This window comes from Pongo pygmaeus, chromosome 6, assembly GCF_028885625.2.
Source record: "Pongo pygmaeus isolate AG05252 chromosome 6, NHGRI_mPonPyg2-v2.0_pri, whole genome shotgun sequence".
NCBI lineage: Eukaryota > Metazoa > Chordata > Mammalia > Primates > Hominidae > Pongo > Pongo pygmaeus.
Window position 1 is genome coordinate 104,803,849 of NC_072379.2, and position 25,421 is coordinate 104,829,269.

At 38.8% G+C, this 25,421-nt stretch overlaps 1 protein-coding gene across 2 annotated transcripts in view; it reads right to left on the bottom strand.

The window, feature by feature from the left end:
- Positions 1 to 23,300, bottom strand: part of NAMPT (nicotinamide phosphoribosyltransferase) — a 41,328-nt gene extending 18,028 nt beyond the window's left edge. Inside the window, exons 1-7 of one of the 2 annotated variants that reach the window (XM_063668432.1) lie at positions 19,108 to 23,300; positions 18,391 to 18,544; positions 10,580 to 10,736; positions 8,436 to 8,539; positions 6,065 to 6,193; positions 759 to 917; positions 65 to 201 (exon numbers count right to left, since the gene is read on the bottom strand). In XM_063668432.1, coding sequence (XP_063524502.1) covers positions 65 to 201; positions 759 to 917; positions 6,065 to 6,193; positions 8,436 to 8,539; positions 10,580 to 10,736; positions 18,391 to 18,447 — 743 coding nt within the window. In that variant the 5' untranslated portion in view covers positions 18,448 to 18,544; positions 19,108 to 23,300. Of the gene's footprint in view, positions 1 to 64; positions 202 to 758; positions 918 to 6,064; positions 6,194 to 8,435; positions 8,540 to 10,579; positions 10,737 to 18,390; positions 18,563 to 19,107 lie in introns of those variants that run through there. The other variant, XM_054495668.2, reaches the window with a different exon arrangement.
- Between the last annotated feature and the right edge of the window lie 2,121 nt (positions 23,301 to 25,421).

The following is a 25,421-nucleotide window of genomic DNA, read 5'->3' on the forward strand; positions in this document are numbered from 1 at the left end:
CACTGAGTTACAAATACAAGAGTGAAAAAATTAGTAATTTTAGCAAATGAACAGAATTTTTTACCTGTGTTCTGCTGCTGGAACAGAATAGCCTGGAACAGGATCTTTCGTTCCATAATATTTTTTAATTAGAGCAATTCCTGCTACTGTATCAGTTCCTTTGAAGTTAACCAAATGAGCAGATGCTCCTATGCCAGCAGTCTGGAAAATCAATCATAAACCAAAATCCAAAAAAGAAAAAGAAAAACCCACATTAACAATACCAGGATGCAGTCAACCACATTTCAGGAATATAGCATAGCTCCCATGAGAATTGTCTTTCTCTTAGGAAAGTATTTATTATTAGACATAACAGTTCCTAATGACAAAGATTCAGTTTTTCCTAAATATTTTAAAAAATCAACTATTATCTCCTCAAAGAGACCTATTTAACAGTGTCCCACCCCCACTTTTCATCACTCTCTCTTCCCTTACCCTGCCTTGAGCTTCTTTATGGCATTATTTCACATCTGATATATTATGTCTGTTTCTGGCTATCCAACTGTCCATCCATCTAATATATAAAGGACAGGGACATCTGTTGAAGGACATATCCCATGTACCCTGAACACAGTAGTAGGTACTGAATACGTATCTGTTGGTTGAATCTTTGGAATTTTAGAACCAAGATCAATCTCAATAACATCCCCAAAAGTTTACAGTGGTACTCTAACCAACAATCCACATTATATTAAAAGAGGTTGGTTTCTGTTACTTACCTCTTGGGAAGAGACTCCTCTGTAGCCAAAATCATGTAACTTGTATTCCAGACCATCTAAGTTACCAGAAGTTTCTAACAAATATTTGGCCAATATTTTCTTCTGCTCTCTAGAATTTGTGGCCACTGTGATTGGATACCAGGTCTGAACAAGAATAGTCTGTAGTAACAAAATTAACCACAAATATTAAGACATAAAATACTACATTCTTTCTGAGGAAAATCCTAGCTTTTTTTTTTTGGAGGTATGTCCTGAACTTCCATACTATTAACTAGACACAGAACTGCACAGCAGGATGCCTGCTGTGTGCATTCCAGATATAGTACATAGCTCAGCTCTCAAATCAGCAACAAAGAAGATAAGCACACCAGGCCCACAAAGCAGAGAACTTCACATTATCAAGTTTCTATCCAAAGCTTCAAAGAAGCAAATAATATTTTGAAAGACTATGTGATAAAAGGATCAATTTTTAGAAAGTTTCATGATCTGTCATGGATCAATAGTTTATAAAGTACACTGAAACTTGGATGTTGAGGCAATGTCAAATTGCCCCAAGTTTCTAAATGCTTACTCTTCATTTCTGTACTTAATGTGGACTTGGATCAAATAGGGCATGGACCAGCATTGGTCCATGGACTGCATTTTGGCTAGTATTGGTCTAAAGAAGTTGTTTGTTTACTCCTTGAGGTAGTCTCAGATCTAATTTTCCCTTGGATTAATATGACAACTAATACTTGAAGCACTTTAGCTTACTACTAGAGAATTCTATTTACTGAGTTATGCTTTATGTACTTAGCTTTTATCAAATATATAAGTATTTGATAAAATACTCACGTAAGTTACAGGAAACACTTCTGCATATGTTGTATAATGAAGGTCACTGTCTACTTTGTAATTCAGTGACTATTAAGTTCCCAATGAGAAAATGAAAGAATTGCTGGGTTCCTACTTTCTGATAAGAACAGTTCCTTGATTTCCCCTTTTTTCTTGGTTGTCAGGAAGCTCCACAGAAAAGTCTGTCTAATCACAGCAACCGTAATAATTATCATGGCTTAGAAATTCATTTCTTCATTCTAAGATCATAATTTTCTATTTTCATTTTATAAACCAGATAGTATGTCATTAGAAGCTGCTTCAAATCTGTTTGAAACAGAGCTGCTAAGATGATGCAATGTCTGTGCTGAACCAAAAAGATATTTAATTTAGTAACTAAATTTTATAAAGCAAGCTTTTACTGAATACCAGCTAAGTGATATATAAATAAAACAAATAAAAAGATTAACCTTGAACTTGCCAATCTGGTCATCTTTTTAAAAAACTACTTTGTAGCATTAGACTCCTGTGACTGATTAAATATGGCCTTTGCAGCTCTTCTCATCATTATCCCTTGATTCTGTGCTGTCCTTATGATTTGCTTTTCACGAACAGAATGTGGAGAAAGTAATGTGTGACTCCCAAGCCCCAGTTTCAAGAGGTTTTGCAGCTTCTACTCTCATTCTCTTAGAACCCCAAGACTACCATGCTCTGAAGAAGCCTCTTCTGGAGTGAGACCTGGTAGTCCCAGCTATCTGACCTGAGGCCCCAGACATGGGAATGAGGCCATTAAAGGCTGTCCAGCCCTGGCTGAACCCTCAGCTAAATGCAGATGCCTAAGTCTAAGCAAGACCAGCAGACGACCATTTAGTCAACCACAGAATCAGGAGAAATAATAGTTGTTTTAAGCCATTAAGTTTTGGGGTAGTTTGTTACACAATAGAAAATCAGTACAATTCTTAAACTCTATAACCAATCACCTCCAACATCTGACCATTCTGCTTCTGAAATTACTCTTTCAATTCCACTGCCAATGCCCATGATTATCCTACCTCTATTCTTTAGTCTAATTATTCTTCATATTGCCAGTGGTTATCATTCTAAAACAAGTTTTTTTTTTTCTTTTTTTTTTTTTTCCAGGTTGCATCTTTCCTTAAAAGCCATTAACGGTCATCTACTGTCCATGGGGCGGGGGTGGAGCTGATTCATACAGAATTTGAGAATCTTGCCTTGCTTACCATCTAAAGGTTTACCTTATACATTTTTCACTTTTATGCTGAAGTCCCCATAGGACTATCTGTCATTCTAAGAACACTGTGCCATTTCTTCAGCTCTTCCTTCTCCTTATTAAAAGCTTATTTATTTTCCATTTCATGATTCCTTTAGACAGAATTACCTATTTTCTGCTACCAACTTAGCACTAATTCTTAATGATATTAGTGGTTAGTTCAGAATGAATTGCCACCTCTCACTCAAAGGCCCTTTAAGTGAAACATCTTACTCTAACTTCAGTGCCCAGCATTTTTTGGGTACATAGCTGGTACTTAATCAATATTCACTTGTTGAATTTAAGTCAATCAGCTCTCACATTTAATTCAACTCAAATATTGATATTATCTAGGAGTATGAGAAAGATAGAAAACATAATGTGAAAAACTCTAGTTGAGTTATAAAGGTAGAAGATTGACCTTACCCCTCGAAAAATGCCAGGGAAGGAGAGAAATAACTATCAGACACAGTGATCCTTCACATCACCATTTCCTTTCCATAGTCCAACAAAACCAGCTTAAATTATACTCTTAATAAAATCACTCCCCTTTTAAAAAGATCACTGTAGGTGTAAGCAAGGGAAAAAAGGCAAGTTAGTTTGGGTTAATCCAAGGTCTAATAAAGTAGGCCTTGTTGGAAACTTTTCCAAAATAGCAATTTGCCCACACAAATCAAAATAAAATTATTAGTTGAAACTAAGACTAAAGGAAGTAAACCTGTAAATTTCCTTTCAGAAGTGTTTATTACAATGCTACCGTGCAGGATGCAGGATAAAGGCTTTAAAGAATGAAAAATGGTATGGTACAGCAGAAAGGGCATTGCACCTACTCTGTTCACCAGTCTGTCCATCTCTCAGGACTCAATTTCCCCATCTGTGAAATGACATTTGGTCAGTATAACCATTTTTAAAATCATCTTTCCTTTTCTTCTTAATAGTAGAAGGTCTTGTGTTGTTTTTTGGTGGAAGAGAGGGGTAAGTTTAGCCCACTACGATGGTTCCTCAGCCCCCTTGTAAGCCTGACACACTTTTGCAGAACTCATAGGCGCTCTTAAAATTGTTATGAAATGTGAGAGGACTAAGGTGTCTTCTGGCACCAATATTGAAATAAAGCAACTCAATAATTTCAGTATTTTAAAATTTTGTGTGCTACTAACAGGTGACTAACAATCAATAGTTATTAATAACTGTGAACATATACTGGGAAAGAGAACTGAAAGAAATACTATTTAGTGCTATTATTGAAAATGTTTTAAATCAAGATCTGTTTAAAGAATATTTTCAAATTTGTAAATAACAAGTTTGTTGGGGATGGGAACAGATTTCAAATACAAGGTGGTAAACTTAAGGTTGGGGACTGGTAAGAGTAGGATGAATTTCCTCTGTCCCCGCAAGAGATGCAAAATATCTATGAAGAAGTCTATTCTGGAGATCTGATATGCAGAATAAACACATGAAAAAAAAACAGGATCTGTCAGAAACTACAATAAGGGATAGACAGTATCAGACTATAAATATTTATGCTTTAGCTATAATTGCCTATTTAGGACTGAAATAATATATATTAGCATAAAAAAGGTAAACTCAATATAAATTGTTTCAGGTTATAAGCGAATTAAAGCAAGGGTCTATGTACTTCTTAAAAAAACTGTATCAAACAGTCCCATATTAATGTTTAATAACTTTTAAAAATATTTATATATTTGCTAAACTACTGCTTTAAAATAATTGATTTTTTTTTTTTTTTTACTTTATGGTTTCCTAGTAGGATACACCAAAAATAATAAGTTTTTTATTAAAAATTTATTTAAATTTTTAAAAAATTTTATTTAAAAAAATTCACTTTTAAGGCCAGTGTTTCTTCACTTTCAGAGGAAGGTAAAGAAAACTGTGCAATGAAGCAAGGTGGAATGGTATCTAGTTCTCTACTTCCATAAATATCTGCTTTAGGAAAGTTTGATTAGACATAAGGAAGAGTACTTACTAAATCCCCAGAAAACTAAAAAGAAAAATATGAAAAAGGTTAATCCATAGATAACAAATTTTCTAAGTTAGGTTTACCTGGTTGGGATCTTTGGCATTTAAGGTAAAAGGCTAGCCTAGATGATATGAACAACTCTTCAACTCTTATGTTTTTGTTAACACCATCCCCTCAAAATCAAATATTTGCCAGTACAAACACTATTTACAGCTGTACAGAAACTAGTAAGATACATTATCTTTTACGGTTCACAGTTAATTGATAGTTTTAGTATATGGTATAGACTATTTAAAACCTTTATTTAACCGTACCTTTTTTTTGAGTCTATTATTAGTTAATGGCCCATAAAAAGTCTATTAATTTCCTGTCAACTTAGCAAAATGTGTTTCAAACACACTCTTGGACCTCTTATATTTCGATGTTTTCCAATTTTTATAAGTGAGCCTCAAATGTACTATTTTACAATATAATAGCAAATTACTTTAACCAATAAACTAATTAGTCAGTTCTAAGAACTAAGTAAATGCCACCAGATAGTAAGGTGTTATTTCTATAGTTACTTTCGAGGGTATTTCCTCTCACAGATTAAATCTATTATTAAACTGTTCAGAAGCTAAGTAGAGTATTATTATCAAAACTCTGACCATGTGAAAACATATGACTACTTAGGTATACATACAAGAAAAACAAAAAAAGGCTCGCAGTATAAACCCAAAGCCCAAAATGTACCCTTCCTGAGAAATTAAACAATATGAATAGCAGATCTTGTTTATATTTAGATGAGAAACTGAAAACAGATGGTAGATCCTAGGACCTAAACTGGTTAGAGAAAAATGAAGTAGTTACTAAAAGTTGGAGTAAAGTTCCTTTAGTCTAACTTGAACATTTATCATTCACTGAATGTTGTAAGTTACTAGAAATGTGCTGTTTTTCTAAGTTTGCTCTAAGATAATACACATTTAAAATGGCAATGAATTAGATGACAGCCAACTAAGTTTTAAAAACAATCACTCGCAATAATTTGATTTAAACAAAATCTCAGAACATTCTATTCTACTAGAAGAAACCTTAAAGATTATTTAGTCTGTCATTTTATAGATGAGGAAATTGAAGCCTGGAAAGGTTAAGTAAATTATAGGAGATTATATAGCTTTATTAGTAACAAATTCTAAACTGTAATCTCAGTTCAATGGTCTTTATTCAATTAATGTTAAATAAGAATTAAAAGAACAAAAAACAATTTACCTCAATCCAATTTGTAAGCCAGTAACACTCTGGATCCGTGTTCTCCACCGTGAAGAGAACATTTCCTCTAGGAATGACAAAACCCTCAGGAACAGCTTTTATTTCTATTGGAAGATGCCCATCATATTTCTGGCAGGAGAAAATGATAAAGTTATTTATTCAACAGATGATACTCAATTCCCTGCTGTTTTACTAAAGGTTCTTTACATTTTATAGAAGCTAAATTTACTGTCATAGAAATTGCAATTGTAGATGTTACTGTAATCTAGTCAGAATATCCTTATCCTTCTAAAATAAAACTAGTTAAAATTATTAACATAGGTACTGATATTAATTTTTAAGTTTAATGCTACCACATGCTTCTGCTAAGAACATTTATCACTACAAGTGGCAGAAAATTCCAAACTTATCAAAACCAAACTGTTGCTTCTTCCCTGCTTTTTCAGAAAATGAGAAAGGATGAGTTTATTCCAACATATTCTAAAAGTATTCCAAGAACACTATCTTTATTCTAAATTCATCATTTTCACAAAATAAAGGCTGCAGATGGAAAGATAAAGGACTGCTATTAAAGAACAAAAGAAAACAAAACGAGAGAGAAGGAGAGCTAGGGAAATCCCTGCAGAAGAACTGAAATAGGTTCCCTCTATTCTGGTCGTGGACCTGAAACTATGAGACAGGCCAAACACAGAATCTTGGCAATTAACACTCAAGTCTGACTTAACTGACTTCCTCTTAATGCAATAACTGCCTCCAAAATTAGGCTGAAGGTTATCTGTTATGTGACACTGTACCTCCTTTTTAAAGCTAAGAGCTATGCCTAACTTTTCACTAGGAAGGCAAGCTGTTTCAGAAATCCTGATTATTTATTTATGTGATTTGGGACAAGGTAATTAAATAAAAGAAAAATCTGTTTAATAGAAGCACTGGAGGCACAGTGTATAGCAAAAAGAACATTGCCCTACAGGTCCTAGTTTGGACTCAAAAGCAGCGGGGAGACCTTGGACAAGTCACTTGCCATCTCTAGGTCTCAGATTCTGTTTGTTTGTAAAATGGGGTTAGACCAGATTATCTCTAGAGAACCTTTAGTTCCCCAAGATTTTCTGATCATATAATCAAATGACTTATTGCCCTGGCCACTGGACAGTATAGTAATAAGCACAGTACCTAACTTATTACTGTATTTATCCTTACAACAAACCTCACAGAAGAGAAATGGAGCAAGTACAGGTGATAGCTCACAGATTCTACTGACCTTATTTAAGATACGGGAAAAGTGCAGCACAGAGTACTTACCTGACTTTTTCAAGACCCATAAGTACCAAATAGTATAGCTCAGTATTGTCATATAGGCATGAAAGTTAAAGTATTTCTAATTATTCCGTGTTTGACAGTCTGTTCAATGTAAGAAACTTTTGTTTGTGAGACTTAAAGTAACACTCAACATCAAGATATGCCAACAGATTCCATTCCCAACTGATCATTGTAATAAAAGGAAACCACCACGGGATATTTAACTCTTATAATTCTATTACCATGTCTTTGAGTGCCTTAATATTTAAGCAATGAATTCAAACATACTAGATATAAATATAATACAATCAAGACTAAAAACCAACTTTGTGGATCAGCACCAAGCCATTCTCACTATTCAGTGAGAAACTTCCCAGAATTATGTGTAGTGATAGACTCACAGCATCTATTTTCAGTCAAGAAAACAGACCTACATTTTGAAATTGCCAAATAACCATGCCCTTTCCTACCTACAGTGTATTTTCAAGAATGAATTATCTTTCTCAAAAATGTTATTTAAGTTATAATTCATTTTTATTAATTACTTAGACTTGCTGTAGATTCTATATGCTAATGATTTAACATGGGGGATGCGGGGAGAGGGATAAAATGTCAACCTTAACTTTTCAAAAGGATGTCTGAAATAGCCATTATATTCAGATCACAAACAAAAAAGAACTGTAATGATACTCTAATCTCCTATTCAAATTCTGGCCGGGGATGGTGGCTCACACCTGTAATCCCAGCACTTTGGGAGACCAAGGTGGGCAGATCACTTGAAGTCAGGAGTTTGAGAACAGCCTGGCCAACACAGTAAAACCCCGTCTCTGCTAAAAATACAAAAATTAGCCAGGCGTGGTGGTGTGTGCCCGTAGTCCCAGCTACTCAGGAAGCTAAGGCAGAATAGCTTGAACCTAGGAAGCAGAGGTTGCAGTGAGCCAAGACTGTGCCACTGCACTCCAGCCTGGGTGACAGAGTAAGACTTTGTCTCAAAAAAAACAAAACAAAAATTCCTTTGCAAGAAGTTTTGAACTAAAAGAAAAACCAAAACAGATCAAAATATGAAACCATCTTTTACCTCAAGAATGTAGTTCCATCCCTTTTCATTAAAGACATCATCTTGGAAATGTTCTTTGTAGACGTCTTTGGCTTCCTGGATTTTCTCTTTGGTTACTACTTTACCTAAAAGAATATACATGTCCTGTTTACATTTCTAAAGGTACATTCTGTGAGTTGCTGAACTGTCATAGAATTAATATCTTTGGCTATTTCACCCATTCTACGGATTAAAAATATAACTAAGAGGTTAAATGACTCACCCAGAGTCAACAGCAGAGTCAGAAAAGGAATTTGTACTTTTAATAACTCAAAGTATAAATGTTTATTTATTGTAAAAGCAGATGTGTAATAGAAAAAATTATTACTTGCATAGCTTTTAAAAATTATATTAACTTAATTTTTTTCTCTCAATTAATTTTGACACTTTTCAACTTTGAGATAACTCAAAAGCTTCTTACATCCAAATGAACCTTCTCACTTTGTTCGTAAAGAATGTGGCATCTTTAGGGTTGATAAGCCAGTAATTTCCACAATTACTAAATGTCTGCCCCCCAAACAACACACTTTTAATTAACTTTTCTTATCTGTAAATGAGGATAAAAGTCGAGTACCCACTTATATGTTTGTGAGGACAAAATGAGTTAAGACATACGAACCACTTACAATAATGCTGGCCTAGAATAGGTAATCAATACATTTTAGTTATAATTAATAATGAGTAATATTTTACAAAGTTCTTAAGTTGTATGACTAAATTAAAGTGTGCTATCAGTTGCTGGTAACTTAATACAAGATACCAGCTAAATGCAAGATACCAGATAAATGAGTTTAAACTAGTAAACTCATTTAAAATATCTTGGGGCCAGGCGTGGTGGCTCATGTCTGTAATCCCAGCATTTTGGGAGGCCAAGGCGGGCGGATCGCTTGAGAGCTCAAAAGTTTGAGACCAGCCTGGCCAACATGGTGAAACCCTGTCACCACAAAAAATACAAAAAGTAGCCAGGCATGGTGGTGCGAGCCTGTGGTCCCAGTTACTTGAGAGGCTGAGCAGGGAGGATCGCTAGAGCCTGGGAGGCAGAGGTTGCAGTGAGCCAAGATTGCACCACTGCACTCCAGCCTGGGTGAGTGAGTGAGACCCTGTCTAAAAACAAAACAAAACAAAAAAACTTTGGTATTAACTTTGGTATTCTTGCCACTAATAATTACTTCTGATATCTAGCTAGGTTTTCAGTAGTATAAGACTATCTGAACTGCCTAATCTTAAAAGAGTCAAGATTATAGAAAAGAGTTATTTGCCTAAAATTCAACTTACTGTTTTCAATTCTGAAACTGTTTAATTCAAAAGGTTAGAGATAAACTTTTCCAATATGTATAATGTGTTTGGGAACTGTTTTCCCCCTAGAAACACCATTACAAAAATGGATTAGAAATGGCCTTTCAAATAAGAAAGCACAGAAATTGGGGGATTTTTGTTTTAATATGCATTTGCAACTAAGTCCAGAGACAAAGGTAGTTTTTAAAAATAGGTCTTTAAGGTAAAACTGGCTAATATAAAAATATTCTGATTGCTACCATAATTCAAAAGGAGTTTCCAGTTCATTAACAAATCCTTTACTTTGAATTAATGACTAAAGTATAACAAACAAGATTAGCCTCCAAAAATTACTGACTTTTCTAAACTTATTTCAAAACTTTTAGTTTGGCCAGGAGCGGTGGCTCACGCCTGTAATCACAGCACTTTGGGAGGCTGAGGCAGGTGGATCACCTGAGGTCGGGAGTTCAAGACCAGCCTGACCAACATGGAGAAACCCCGTCTTCACTAAAAATACAAAATTAGCCGGGTGTGGTGGTGCATGCCTGTAATCCCATCTACTCGGGAGGCAGAGACAGGAGAATTGCCTGAAACTAGGAGGTGGAGGTTGCGCTGAGCTGAGATCATGCCATTGCACTCCAGCCTGGCCAACAAGAGCGAAACTCGGTTTCCAAAAAAAAAAAAACCTTTCATTTCAGAAAACTTTTCTCATACTTAGAACATCAAACACACACACCAAATTATATGATTTAATGCATCCAAATTAACACATTTGTTAAAAATTCTAAAAGAACTCCTAAAGGAGTTAAGAGTAATAAGCAGTGTTTAAAATACACTAGGAAAAGTAATACCTTTTAAGTACTTATTAAGAATGTACTGCAACCCATAAAATACTGTTTCTTCATATTTCACCTTCCTTAATTTGGAGTTTTCTGTCTTCTTTTCACGGCATTCAAAGTAGGAATAAACTTTGCTTGTGTTGGGTGGATACTGTTTATAGTGAGTAACCTATGTAAAGAAATACACTTCTGTTAGAAAACACCGATGAGGAGACTATAAATCACAACAGAAAAGGCTTGAAGTTATTTCAAAACCAGAGAAACTATACTTCTTGTTTGCTATTAACCAGTTTCTTTTCCTGGCTATACCAAATAAAAAATAAGTATCTAAGATATTTTCATAACTCAGTATCTTAAAACCACAGGAGGGCGTTAAATTTTACATACAAGCACACTAAATCTACTACAAGGCCTCTAGGTTGGAAAAGTATTTCATTTGGTTTTGGGGAACAGTCCTTCATCCAGGCAAAGAGAGAGAGAAGCAGCTGCCTAATGGGCACACAAAACAAAAAAGAATGAACTGAAAGACAGCAGAATTTGGTACTGCTAATATCTCAATGTGGTATGTTCCAAAAGTCAATGACTTATCATGACTACTTTACTTGTATAATGAGGTACTGAGGATGATCACTTTTAGCCTTCATAGTGACACTATGAAAACTTGGATGACAGCAACAGCAGTGGCAGCAAAGTAAAAAAAATCCTGTTTTGTAATTTCTCTTTGTCAAATCACCCACCTAACTGGAAAATAAATTCTTATACAATGAAACATCAAATCCTTATGAGTTTAAAATACAAAGGTCTTCCTTAGCACAAATTTCTTTTCCATGAACTTGGGTAAGAGCCACCATGTTAAAAATTTATCTGCTTTTAAGAAAGAAAAAGTAAAAAGTGAGTGTTCATTATACTTTTAATATGGTTAAAACATGGAAATAAATTCAAACATTTTACCAATAAAAAATAAAGTGGAAGAATAATGTGTATTTGCCCAATTTCAAGAGTAGGAATAATAGTGCCTTAAGGTTTAAGATACAGGGGTGAATCATGGCAACGGTGGAATAAATCTTTGCAGACCATTTTTCATGAGTGATCACTGTGAACATAAACCGTTTTTCCTGTTTAGCTTTGATCTCAAGCTCAGGAAAGCCAATGCTGTCTTTGGGTACAGTCTCAATCTCAGTAAAACTTGGCTCTATCCTCAAGAATCTTCATAGCTTAGTACAAGAATCCTAAGATGAATATATTTCCATTGATGTTTCTGAATGAATGTGCTGTTTCCTTGCCAATGGTAGCATACTTGCAACTCTATAAAAATAGCCCCTAATGCAACACACAGACAACCTTGGAGGTAAATCTTTATAGTAACAAGTGATCTGAGAGTTTAAGTCAAGCAGTAGACTTGGAGCTTTCTGTTTTCCTTAAGTACAACAGATAGTGATATACTAAGAGGTACAGGGAAGTCTCATCAAAAGCTGGAAGTATATGTCAGGGTTTATTAAGGTTAGAATCCTGGGACTGATCCCACTTTAATAAAATTTAAGAAGTAGCTAAGCAAGATAGCTAATACAGAATCTGCAGCAATGAAATTTATGTCAATTCACTAAAATGCAAAAACAAATATTTATGAATGAGTCTGTAGTAATAAATATGACCACTACCTCAACTACTTATGAAACTGAAGAAAAAGACACTTCTACCTAAAAACACACCCAAGATGTATGTAAAAATGAAAATGTCCAGTTTACAATGTAAATAATTCCAACTTCTTTAGTGGGACTAAGTAATGAGATAGAAAAGCGCACACGATGAAGTAAAACTTGAAAAATGGTGTGGATCTTACAGCACAAGTTTATAAGTCTGATTCATAGTTTTATTTCTCCATAGTTTGACCCTTACTGTTCAGATACTTAATGATGCATTCTTTATCAGATTTAAAATTACTAGAAGGCAAGTTATTTTCTTTTTCTGAGAAGACGAAGAGTCAAAAGCTAAATGGAAATGTCTCTAAGCTATTTAACTCTGTATCTTGGTCTAAAAGTATACTGAAAATTTTCTTTGTACAAATACAGCTCCAGTTCTGGACAATAATTATTTATAATTTTAAAGCTTCAGCTATGTTCTCTAATTATAGTACTTTAAAAACCTACCTTTACTTAGAATGCCTTCTCTGAAAATAAATACCATTTAAAATACAAAACTGTCTAAACTGCTTAATTAGAAACAAAGTATGAACTCTAAAAATCTTTGGAGAACCTTAAGAGTATCGTTTTAGAATACAGCTAACGAATCTAAGTTATCTAGGCAAACTCGCAGGTAATTAGCCAAGAAACACCATTTTTAACTATCTACTAACACCCAACAAGTTTACAGAAGAATACAGAGCATGTTTAGGTCTACTTATAGGGGCATATGTACATGTTGTTTAATGGGAAAATGTTTTTAAAGCAGAGCTTTTTAAGAAAATATTTCTAACAATATAGTCAAAAGGATTTATAATGATTCTAGTTTTGCTAGTTTACTGTCCTCTTCATTTTACTTTCTACTAAACAGGCCATTTTGAACCTTCACCAGAAAATCGGATGATATAGCATAAATTCAAATCAACTGTTATTTTATAAATACTTCATTCACAAATACATACTCTGTACCTACTTCAGACACTGAGGATGAGAAAGTAAATAGAATGACATGGTCTCTATTTTCAAAGGACTAATAAGGGCTGAAGAAGGAAGAAAAAAAAATACATAAACTAAGTAATTTCCCATCAAGATAGATGCTATGAAAATGTAAGAGAATGATGGGCTAGAGGGGGCCAGGAAGACTTCTTTGAGAGGGTGACATGTGAGCAAGACCTAAATGACAAGGAGACAGGAAATGCTTTGGCATAAGGGACAGAAGGCAGGCCAATGTGGTAGGTACTTAAAAGTATGGGGGCGGGGTGGGGACTGTAAGAACACGATAAGGTCACAGGTAGGCAGAAATGAGATCATGTAAGGCTTACAGACTACCCCAAGGAGCCTGGATTTTATACCAAGTGCAATGGGAAGCCATTATGCTTTAAGCTGGGGTGAATATGACATGATTCACCTTTTAAAAGGATTAGCCTGGTGGTGGATAAGAATGGATTATAGGGTGACCAAAGAGTGCAGGAGTTAGGGGCTATTAGGTTAGATGGGAGAATCTGCCCAGTGTTTTTGGAGGTAAAGGGGAACTAGGCTGATAAATTGGATGTAGAAGATAATGAGGGGGAAGAACTAATACCTCCCACATTTTTGGTTGAGCAACTGCATTAATAAGAGTGCCACTTATAGAGATGGGGAAGGCTATCAAATGGTAGGGAAATGAAGTGCTCAATTCTAAATGTTAAGTAACACTAACAAAAAGTTTCATAGTATTCTAAAGTTAACACAGAAAGCTCTTAAATCATGTTAACTTTTTTAGCACTGACTTGACTTCTATTACTAAAAAAAATGGTTCTACAATACATACAAAATTATTCAGTAGATGTAAACGAAACAAAATACCTAATAAGATCCCAGCAAACCTTACCAGTGAAAATGCTTCCTAAACTGGCATGGCCCTCCTGCTACCAAAAGAATACCATCTGAACATCAATACATATGTGGTAAAGAACTGGCTGGGCACGGTGGCTCATGCCTGTAATCCCAGCACTTTGGGAGGCCAAGACAGGTGGATCACCAGGTCGGGAGATGGAGACCATCCTGGCTAACATGGTGTAACCCTGTCTCTACTTAAAATACAAAAAACTAGCCAGGCGTGGTGGCACGTGCCTGTAGTCCCAGCTACTCAGGAGGCTGAGGCAGGAAAATCGCTTGAACCTGGGAGTTGGAGGTTGCAGTGAGCTGAGATCGTGCCACTGCACTCCAGCCTGGGCAACAGAGCAAGACTCCGTCTCAAAACAAAACAAAACAAAACAAAAAAAACATAAGCACAAACAGAAAAATGTAGTTCTTTTAACATAACCCTTCAGTTGTGTGATTAATTTACTTCATGAAAGGATAAACTTCTAAAAATTATTACATACTAGATAACAGTAACTGGTATTATTTTAATGCCTAGAACAAAAACGGTCTAGCCCTAAGTCAAATGATGGACAGCTTTTTCCATTAAGGAGTGCTGGCCAACCAACTGTATCAAAAAATTATATTCCCAAGGCTAAATATCCTTGTTCCAAGTATGACAGTTTTTTTAAAAAAGTATGAGCTATGACACATATATTTCAGTTGAACAGAATCCTTTTGGGAAAAGAAAGCCTAGTTTTCTCTAGATGCTTCTCTAGATGTCCCATAGGGCCGATTTGATGTCTTAGGGTTGATTTGAAGATCTTTCCTCCCACAATGGGATCACATGACCAAATGCAAGTACTACTATCTTACTTTTTCAGTTATACTTTTAACTGCTAAAAATCACAAGTCAACATTTAAAAAATAAGCTGTATATGTAAGATCACATGGGATAACATACCCAAGGTCACAGGGCATGTTATGTTAGCTATATAATATCTAAGGGCAATCAGAAGAGGATACACTCTGCCCAACACTGGCTAAGACTTTCTGCTGCTTCAAAGCTAATGTGCTAGAAACAGCAAAAACCGTAACCGATTCTTCTTTTCAGTATTATTTAAGATTTCTTAAACCCTGGAAATCTGCCTGCTGCCCCCAAAAATAATTCACTGCTATTTGGCTTTGAAGTAATACTCACTCATAAATATGACTTAAGGATTTTGGGTTATGTTATTTTGGGGAAGGAGAGAAATTGCAAAATCACCTATAATCATATTGCCTCTTCCCTTAAAACCTCTTGCATGGAGTTTCTTATGACTTGTATCTCTTTTGCCATACCTTTAAACCAGATTTCCTTAACTCACAACGAGAACACCAGCTCAATTATTAATGACCTAAATTAATCTCCCTATGAAGTGTATTCATGATTTATATATTTTATTTATGTTGCTCAAGTTTTTCCTATAATTTATAACAAAACATAATGGAAAAATTGAAATATATGTACAATGTCACATATATCTTTATGAATGCACAGGCAGTCTCTGGGGTACAAGCTGCAACAGTACCCCACTCATGAGGCTCAGGTTGCCTCAGGAGCCACCGTGACAATACCGAAGCATCCGCTCAGAAGCAGTGAAAGACAAGCAACAAAAATTTGTTACTTGGCCATTAGAGGAAGCAAAATTTTCTTTTTTTGAAAAAAAGCTGCCTTGAATTCCTAATCACCATATATAAATTTCACAGCTCTTTGAAACTTCTATAAAATCAACTTCTGTCCATCCTGGATTTCAAAATACTACTTTTGTCTTCTTTTATAATACCCAATAGGTCACCAATATTTATTAAATGAATGGTTAAAACTATGCTGAATTCTAGATAACCAGCTTACAGGTGACCCTTTGAGAAGCAACCTACACCGGACAGCATATTTCATAACTAATGGATAATGTGGTTTAAACTGTGTCCTTACTTCTAACAAGAACCACGATGAAAATAGAGGAATCACATTCGTCTGTGTCCTTAATTCCTTACTATATAGAATAAAGTATGAGGTTACAGAAGTGAATGTATATATTTCAAATGCTCCTTTGGTCCAAATAGTTCTGGACTCTCTTGACAGGATACAAGACAAAACAAAACTCCCATTGTCATGTGCTTGGCTACCATACCATCTATTTGCAAAATAACTTTCGTAGTGCTTAGGCAATCAATTATTCTTCCTTCAGTTTTAGAAAGAAGAAATCAACAATATTTTGCTCTCTTCATCAACACATCTAAAACTACTAGAGTTCTCAACTTTGGCCAATAGTTTGTAAGCACTGATAAGGATATGTAACATTCTCGTGTAATTTCTAAGTAAGTTTCATTACTTCTAACCTCAAGATTATCATTTTTGTCCTTTTTCCTAAGATAAAAAGACAAAAATGTAAAATAGGTTATAAGGACCCCTAAAAACATAAGGGAAATGAAACCTAAGACTTAAATGTGACTGTGGAATACACAATCTATTTTAGCATACTGCGGTAAGCCACTGGTATAAAACATATCGACTTGATTGAATCCTCTAGAGGTGACTTTTGGGGAAAAAAATGAAAAATCTAAGATGAAAATATTCTGAAGTTTCATATTATAAAGGAGATAAAACATACCAATCTGACTTGAAGGTTGACAGAAGTAAACTTTATTAAATAGGTGCAAATTCTAATAGTGCAATTAAGTATGGCTCACTAGATTAGAAACCTTTAAGGTAATTCACATTCTAACTAAAAGCACCCCAGAAAACTGATGTTAAAGTAATTTTACATTCCTTATGTATAATGGTTAGAGGAACTGCAAACTAAAGGAAGTTGCACTCCTCTGTTTTTAAAATTTAGACTAATCAACCTCCCTTTACATCTGGCTAACATGTAAAAAAAAAAATCTGACAGTTATTTTAGATTTAGTTAAGAAAAAAAGTCTACAAAACTATGAATGAGGCTATTCTAAAATCACTATTTAAAATTTTGAAAACACTATGATTGAACCAACAGAACACAAGAGGAGGTTTTAGGACCAAGTAAAGGACCATACTTAAGGTATTATCACGTATACTTGACAATATTATCAAGAATCATACTTGATAGTGTTCGGATTCTGCAATACTTTAAACTTGCATCTAAAAGACAACTTGTTGATGGATCTTGGCTCGATTTCAAGAACCTATCTAAATATCATAAACAGCATTTTAAGCTGATTGGAAAGAAACAGACAAAACTTAAGTAAAATGGAATTCTCTAAAATACTTTCTCGGAATATCGGAGGAGGGCTAAAAACAAAGGAAAAAAAAAGAATCAAAACAAAAACATGAGAGTACTATGTTTTACCACTGTATTCCAAACCACTATGCTGCTGAAGTAAAATTTACTTTACCTCTTCCCTTTACTACTGCGTGCTTCATATCAACTGAATGTGGCAGCTACCCACGCAAGTGTTCAATGGGCATGTGAACGCAACGTTGTGTCATTTCCCTCTCCACAAGTTCTCTAGGGTTAAAACTACAGTTCCTTTAAATCCTCGTGTTTCACTTTCCTCTTCACAGAAATCCTGTAATGACCCTAAAGCAGTCAAGAGCAGAGCGGCCTCTATACCCAGGGATAAGGAGCACGAGCAATCACTAGGTGCGAAGGAGTTTGAAACGGAGCCCGGCGGAGTGGGACAGGGGAATCCACTACGACTACCGGGCCCAGGCGAGTGTTCTCCGCGCCGGAGCCGCAGACAGAGGATCGCGGCTGCTCCGGCGCCCGCGCCAGGACTTCTCCCACCTCGCCCCCCGGGAGACTTACCTGCCCAGCCAGGGGCGAGCGCGCCGGGCTGGCCCGGCGAGGAAAGCCCCGCTCACTCTCCACTGCGGGCCCCCGGGGCCGTTACCTAACTGGTCCTAGCTCCAGGCCAAGAGGCCGCGCTTCAGGGAAGGGCATGCGCTCGCTGGCGACGCCCAAGCCCCGAGCCCCGAGCACCGGAGCCCGGGAGTCCGCTGGGGCCCGCCTCAGCCCCCCGCCGCGCCCGCGCCGCCGCGCGCCCCCAGGCCCCGCCTCCACCGCCCAGCCCTCCATCCTCCTCCAGCCACCTCCTGCCCACTGCGGCGTCTCTTCACCTGCCCCAGCCGCCGCCGCCCGCGCCTCCTCCGGGCCTCCCCGCGCCGCGACCCTAGCCCGAGCCCCAGCCCCAGCCCCAGCCCCAGCCGCCCCCGCCCCCCAGCCGCGCGCTCGTCCCCAGCGCGCCCCGCTCCTCCTCATCTGCCCCCGCCCCGAGCTTTACCTTGTAGGAGTCGGTGGCCAGGAGGATGTTAAACTCGGCTTCTGCCGCAGCGTTCATCTCGGGCCGGAGGACAGGGGCCGCGCGCCGCGAGCTCCCCGGCGCGGCTGCGAGGAAGGAGAAAAATGGGCTTCACCGCGCTCCGTTGCTTAAGTCACTGCTCGGTCGGAGGAGGAGGAGGGGGAGAGGAGGGGGAAACGGAGAGAGGGGAGGGGTCAGGGGAGGGCGGGCCTGGGAGCCGTGACGCGGAGCGGGTGACGGCTGCGGCGGCTCGCGTGCTCGCAGTCTGGGAGCTCTGGCGGCCTCCCCACCTCGGTTCCCCCGCCCTCACCCCATCACCCTCGGGGGGCCGAGAAAGGGCGGGGCGCGGTAGCGCGTGCGCAGTGCGCCGGAGGCGGGGCGGGGAGGAGGACGTGAGGCAGGCGCTCTTTCCCAGACGCCAGCTCCGGGAAGCTGGAGGCAGCGGGGCCGCCCCGGCGCGTGACCCGGGAGCTTACCTAAGTTCGAGTTCCCGGCACGGGCGCGGGAGGGCGGGGCCTGGAGGGGGCATTCCCAGCCTCGCCCCTCCCACGAGGAGCCGGTTCGCCCGCCCCGCCTGGGACCTTCCGTCCTACCCAGTCCTGGCCGGTTTTCTAGGTCCTCCTGAAGTCACGCCACCCGGCTAGGAGGCGAGGAGCCTCCTACTGCCCATCTTCCGGTCCACCACGCGCAGTTACTCACCTTTGTCTCCGGCTTGGATTAAGGATCCAGCCTTTCGTCTCCATCCCTCTTGTTCCTCCTGATCCTCCTGACCCTGTGTTTAAGATCCCAGGAGCTGCGGTGAGGGGTGAGACTGAGGGGCCCCTTTCATCTGACGCAGCGACTCCGCTTTCCTCTGGCGGCTCTGTCTATGGCTGAGCTCTTTGATCCTTTGAGGGATGGTTTGACTTTCCCCGAGCAAATAGCCTGCGTTGAAAAGCGGGGGTGGAATTCAGTCCTCACAGATAATGAGGGGACAAGACCTAATTGAACCGAGTATTGCCGGGAAGGAAAAGGCAACGGGCCAAGCCTTTGACAGAGTGCGAAACTGACTTTTACCATCATTATAGTCTTTAAATTCTGGGAAACGAGTTGGCAAACCCAAAATAAAGAAGTGTAATGACGTCTGATGACTTCATCCAAAAACAGACCATTCCAAGAAAGACTTGCGCAATTCTCATGCGTGGTTGCGTTTTTGCATAAAACTAAGATTCCCGTTGTCCGCATGTGTAATAGCTTAAAAATAAATTTGAGGTTTTTATCGGATAAAAGTAGCCAGGAAAAAGTGATACAGTGAAAACGATTACAGGATATTTATAGACTTGTCTTTCAAGTTATTAGAAGTCTCATTCTATCTGGGGGCAGTGATGGTGGTGGTGGTAGTGGAACTTGTGAATTGAGATTCATCTCGAAACTGGAGGCACGGCTGAGACTTCTAATAAAGACAACTTCAGTCAACACTATGTCTTGAAGTCAGTACATATTTTTGACAATCACCTCATCTACACGTAGATACAATACAGGGCAAAGATCATAGAAGTGGAAGGTATCCCCAGGCACTCACCAATGTAGTAAATACTAATACAATTATTTTCAGCAACGAGGTTTGAAACAAGAGGGCTTATTTATTTATTGCTTGATCTTCCCTGTGTTTTACCGGGGAAAATTATTTGTAAACGCATTTAAACAAATTATTATTTTTATTTTGAGACGGAGTCTCGCTCTGCCCAGGCTGGAGTGCAGTGGCTGGATCTTGGCTCACTGCAAGCTCTGCCTCCCGGGTTCATGCCATCCTCCTGCCTCAGTCTCCCAAGTAGCTGGGACTACAGGCGCCCGCCACCACGCCCGGCTAATTTTTTTTATTTTTAGTAGAGATGGGGCTTCACCGTGTTAGCCAGGATGGTTTCGATCTCCTGACCTCGTGATCCTCCCGCCTCGGCCTCCCAAAGCGCTGGGATTACAGACGTGAGCCACCGCGCCCGGCCTAAACAAATTATTTTTTAATATTTGATTTTGGGAGATTTTTTATATTACTTCAAGGAGTGCAATTCAAAGAAGGAAAAAGATCATTTTTGTCCTTAATTTAGTGTTTTTTCCTTCATTTAAAATTTATATAACCTACTTTACTTATAGTACAAATTCTTATTTGTTTAGCTTCCTGGAATTCATGTATCTATAAATGACCATTGTTCTATGCTGCTTTTGATCTTGCAATCTTTGAGTTGAATTTACAGTTTTAAAATAAAAAGGTCTTATATCTGTGCAAAGAAAAAATATTATTGTATTGACATTGCTTGTTAAATTAAGGAGTGAGGCCTGCACAAGTATTAGTAATGTGAATCCTCACAGTAGTCTCCAGAGGAAAAAAATGACAATGAAGTCATGTTACCAACAGGACAATCACCATTTGCCTGAGATAGAAATAGGCGCATTCTCTATGTAACTACATGCTTAAGCTGGAGCAATTCAGAATTAATCGGGGTTTAGAACTATGAAATTATCACTGAAAACAGAGCCAAGATTTCATTTTAAAATGGCCTCCTCTGAAAGACAGTTTAACAGCTAGCATTAAGGTTGGGCGTGGTGGCTCACACCTGTGATCTCAGCACTTTGGGAGGCTGAGGCGGGCTGATCGGTTGAGCCCAGGATTTCAAGACCAGCCTGGGCAACGTGGTCTCTACAAAACCCGTCTCTACAAAAAATACAAAAATTAGCTGGACGTGGTGGCGTGTGCCTGTAGTCCCAGCTTCTCTGAAAGGAGGCTGAGGTGGGAGGATTGCCTGAGCCCGGGGAGGTTGTAGCATGTAGAGGACCTGAGAAACTTTTTCATAGGTCACAACAACATGACAAATAATAACACATAGACTCAAATGGGCCCCCTCACTTGATTCAAAGCCCTGGATTATTATACCATCCTACCAAATAGCGATCAGGCACTGCCAATTGGGCATGCAGCTCCTTGTCTCTCTCCCTCAGAGTGCTATGAAAGACCTAGGGCTCATATATTTGTTCAGGCAAAGTGAGTGTATCTGTGCCACTCCTGTTGCCACACACCCTTGCAGACAGCCTCGGCTGCACCTTTATATTTCAAAGTTGCTTCAGATACTCCAATCTGACCTGATTTGACCTCAGTAAAAAACACTGGTGAAGTAGGTATGGAACTCACATACCTGCAACCCCTGACAATGGTCTTATCCATCTCCCTTTATAATCTCCTCTAGATTCGCTGATTAGCAACAATTGTCACAAAGACAAATGTAAAAAAGAGAGCTTTTAAAAATTAAACTTGGACTTTTTTCTTATTTAAACTTCCAAGGCCCTTTGGGAACCTCCCAGAGTTTTAATTTCCTAGGGAAAGGCCTCATCCACAGAAAGACATGGTCTTCATAGATTCAATGATGTATCAGTGCTACACTCTGTAATGACTCAGTCGGCTAAGCCCGTACAATCACACGAAGAGAGGCACAGGAAACTGTGGAGTCCTCATCTAAATGTACAAAAATGATAGAGCAACTGTCATCCACACACAGTAAGAATGAGTGCACATATATAGACTGTCCACAGACATTCCATTGCAAAATGTAATTATGCCCTTTCTATGGTGTCTTTGTGGTCTGACTGTGCTGCACTCTTCTAACCGGCAATACTGAGTCGATCATCTATCTGACGTGAAACTGTCTTCAAATCTCACACAGGGCATCTATCGCAATCTATGTTTGCTGCATGGCAAGTCTCGATTTTCCCGTCTCTATTAGTTGTGTTTTCGTTTTCCATTATATTCAAGCATACATTTTTCTAATTCCAACCAAATTCAATGGGAAATAAAGATAAACAAAAATAAAAGGTTTAAATTCACCTTTAAAGGTAAGGTAAATGTGCACATTATGATGCTACATGTGGGGATTCAGATGTCATCATTACTTACACATTTTGCTAATGGCCCAAATTTAAGATTCGCTAGCCCAAATCAATGACTGAGAGAATAAGACCGTTTGAAGTATATAGGAATGTCAAGAGCTTTGAAATCAGTGTTTTCCTAAGTGAGGTCTGCTTATCATTGATGTACATGAAATAACTATCAATGGTACTAAGATACATGTTTTTTGTCTTTAATAATTATGTATTTATCTTAAATGAGTTTTGTTTTGTTTGTTTTTTGAGATGGAGTCTCGCTCTATCACCCAGGCTGGAGTGCTGTGGTGCGATCTTGGCTCACTGCAACCTCTACTTCTCAGTTTCAAGTGATTCTCGTGCCTCAGCCTCTTGAGTAGCTGGGACTACAGGCACGTACCACTATGCTTGGCTAACTTTTATATTTTTAGTAGAGAAGGGGTTTCACCATGTTGGCCAGGCTGGTCTTGAACTCTTGACCTCAAGTGATCTGCCCACCTTGGCCTCCCAAAATGCTGGGATTACAGGCATGAGCCACTGCCTCTGGCCTCTAATGAGTATTTAAAAATATAACTAGCACATAAAACCTGATTTTTTGTGGGAGGGGTATTATTACTTAGGATGAAGCTGAAAGAGGTGGGCACTCAGACTGGTGAACTTTACTATTTCTTTTCCTTACCTTTCCCTAACCTATATGCTGTTTTCACATCCTCCATATAAGACTGGTTTTCTTGAGGAAGCTGAACATGAAAGGCTATATGTCTGATTCCATTTATTTGAAATTCTGGAAAGGGCAAAGGTATAATGAAAGAGAGCAAATCAGTGGTTGTCAGAGACTGGGATTATGAGAAGCAGAATGACTGCAAACAGGTCTGAGGAAACTTTTTGGGGTGATGAGAATGATATATGTGGTTATATGACTGTATACATTTGTCAAAATTCACTGAATTCTAAGCTTAAAGTTGGTGAATAGCATATAAATTAGATCTTAATAAAACTGAACTAAAAAAGACTGATTTTCTTGTGATCATTTTAAATATTTTCCCCTCTTCTCCCATTTTGTTTCCTCTGTTTCCATTCTCACCTTGTGTTGTTACCATGTTGCTTTTTTTGCCCTCCTCCAAGGAAGGACGGTTCTTGAAGTTGCTGAATGTTTTCTGATGCCAAAAGGAGTCTGAAAAATCCTGCTATTGAGTAGGAAGCAGAAAAGGGAACAATCTCAATATGACTCAATTCAAGAGGAATGTATGAACACCTAGTATACAGACAGTACCATACAAAGAAGCACTGGAGGACTTTAAAAAGAAATGTTATCTTTTCCTCAGCTCTTTTTTCCAAGCAAGTGTGAAATGACTGGGGTCTGGAGTGGGGAGGGGGAGACACAACAGTATAGGTAGTTAATTAATTATTCCCAGGAAACTCAGCATTTGAGTCAATTAATATAAAGCTGCACATGGACATAACCCTTGACTACAGGGACAGTGTCTCAGGAACAATTAAGACCTGAATAATCATAAACCAGTCCCCACCCAGCTTCCACAACCTGGACTCTTCTAGATCAAGAACTGCCCCACCTGTGAAACCTTGAACTGCAGCAATGCATTTCTTGATCAGTTCATCCTGCCTTTCTAGGTCACTCACTCCCCTCCCAATACACCTAACCTTAGCTCCCAAGACCTTTGTCTCTTGCTCAGCATTTGCCCACATGACTTTTCTTCCTTTCTTATTACCTAGCCAGACCGTATTCCTTCCTATTGTCAACATCATCTCTGGCTCCTGTGTCTCCTAGCTCTCCGGTCCCCCAGATCCTTACCTTTTTTGCTCTTAGAGTATCCAGGAGACTGAGCACTGACAGGGAACATAGCCATGAGGTTGCCAACCATAGTGACACATGTAATGCTGACAGGCAATCCATTTGTTTCCCCCATTCAGCTTTCCTTCTCTTTTTGTTTAGTGGTGATTTGAAATATTTATGTCTCTCCTCAAACTCCTTACCTTCAAACAACCTCCTCTTGGCAGATGATGTAGTCCCCTATGCCAGTAAGAAAAACCAAGGCCATCAGGTGGAAATTCTCTAAACTGTAATATCTACAAGATCAAAGGTCTGTCTTATTTAGAGGTCTATGAGAAAAGTGTAGCACCAGGTGCAAAGTAGGGGCTTACTCAATATTTATTGAGTGAATGAAGGAGCAGCTTTTTCACCGGCAAAAGCAGGATGGCCCAGTAGTAGATTATATTGTTTGCCCACAGTCAAAGCCCCTGTCTACTGGGTTATTCTCCATATTCACAGCCCCTCTCTATGTCCCTGTTCTTGTGAACTCAGACATGATCGTGGGAGTTGCTCCGGCCATGAAATGTGTACCGAGATGGTGTGTTTTCCTTCCCAGCAGCAGCTTTAAGAGCTTGTGCATGGTTTGGCATTCTCTCTTTTCCTTCTGCCACCAAGACTGCAGTATTCCAGATAGGAGCCGATCCTCTCACTTAAATCCTGAAATGTGGACAACATGGAATCAAGTCAGAGCCAACTGGTTCTGGACATGGGTATGAGGGAGAAATAAATCTTTTCTGTTGTAAGCCACAGAGATTGTGGGATTGTTGCCACAGTATGACCTGGTTAACCTTGACAGGTACAGGGCTCCACACACACTGTTTTCTTTCTTCTCCTGGCTCAGGAAGCGAAGTGTTCCTCCTTCTGCCCCAGGTTAATCTCCCCAACCCCCACCAGTCTCATTGGGTCCCTTCCCTCAGTTGTCACTTCTGTCTTCTGAACTTTCAAGCACTCCCTTTCTGTTGACTTCTCCTTAGCACATAGACATATTTGAATATCTCCCATCTTAACAAAACCAAATGAATAATCAAACTCTTCTTAGACACCACTTCCTTTTCCAGTTATCCCAACTTCTCTCTATTTTTCCAAAAAAGAGGTTTCCACCTCCCATCTGTACTTTCTTTTCTTACCTATTCTGGTCTATGTGGCTGTGGCACTGACACTTTGGCCATACAAGTGAGACAGCCAGGTGAGAGGGGGTCCCTGGAGAAACTCCAACCAGCCTGCCCACTGAGGGGGAGACTTGGGAAGTTCGCACCCTTTGCAGTGGGCAGAAGCCTGGCCCCTCCTCTTCTTG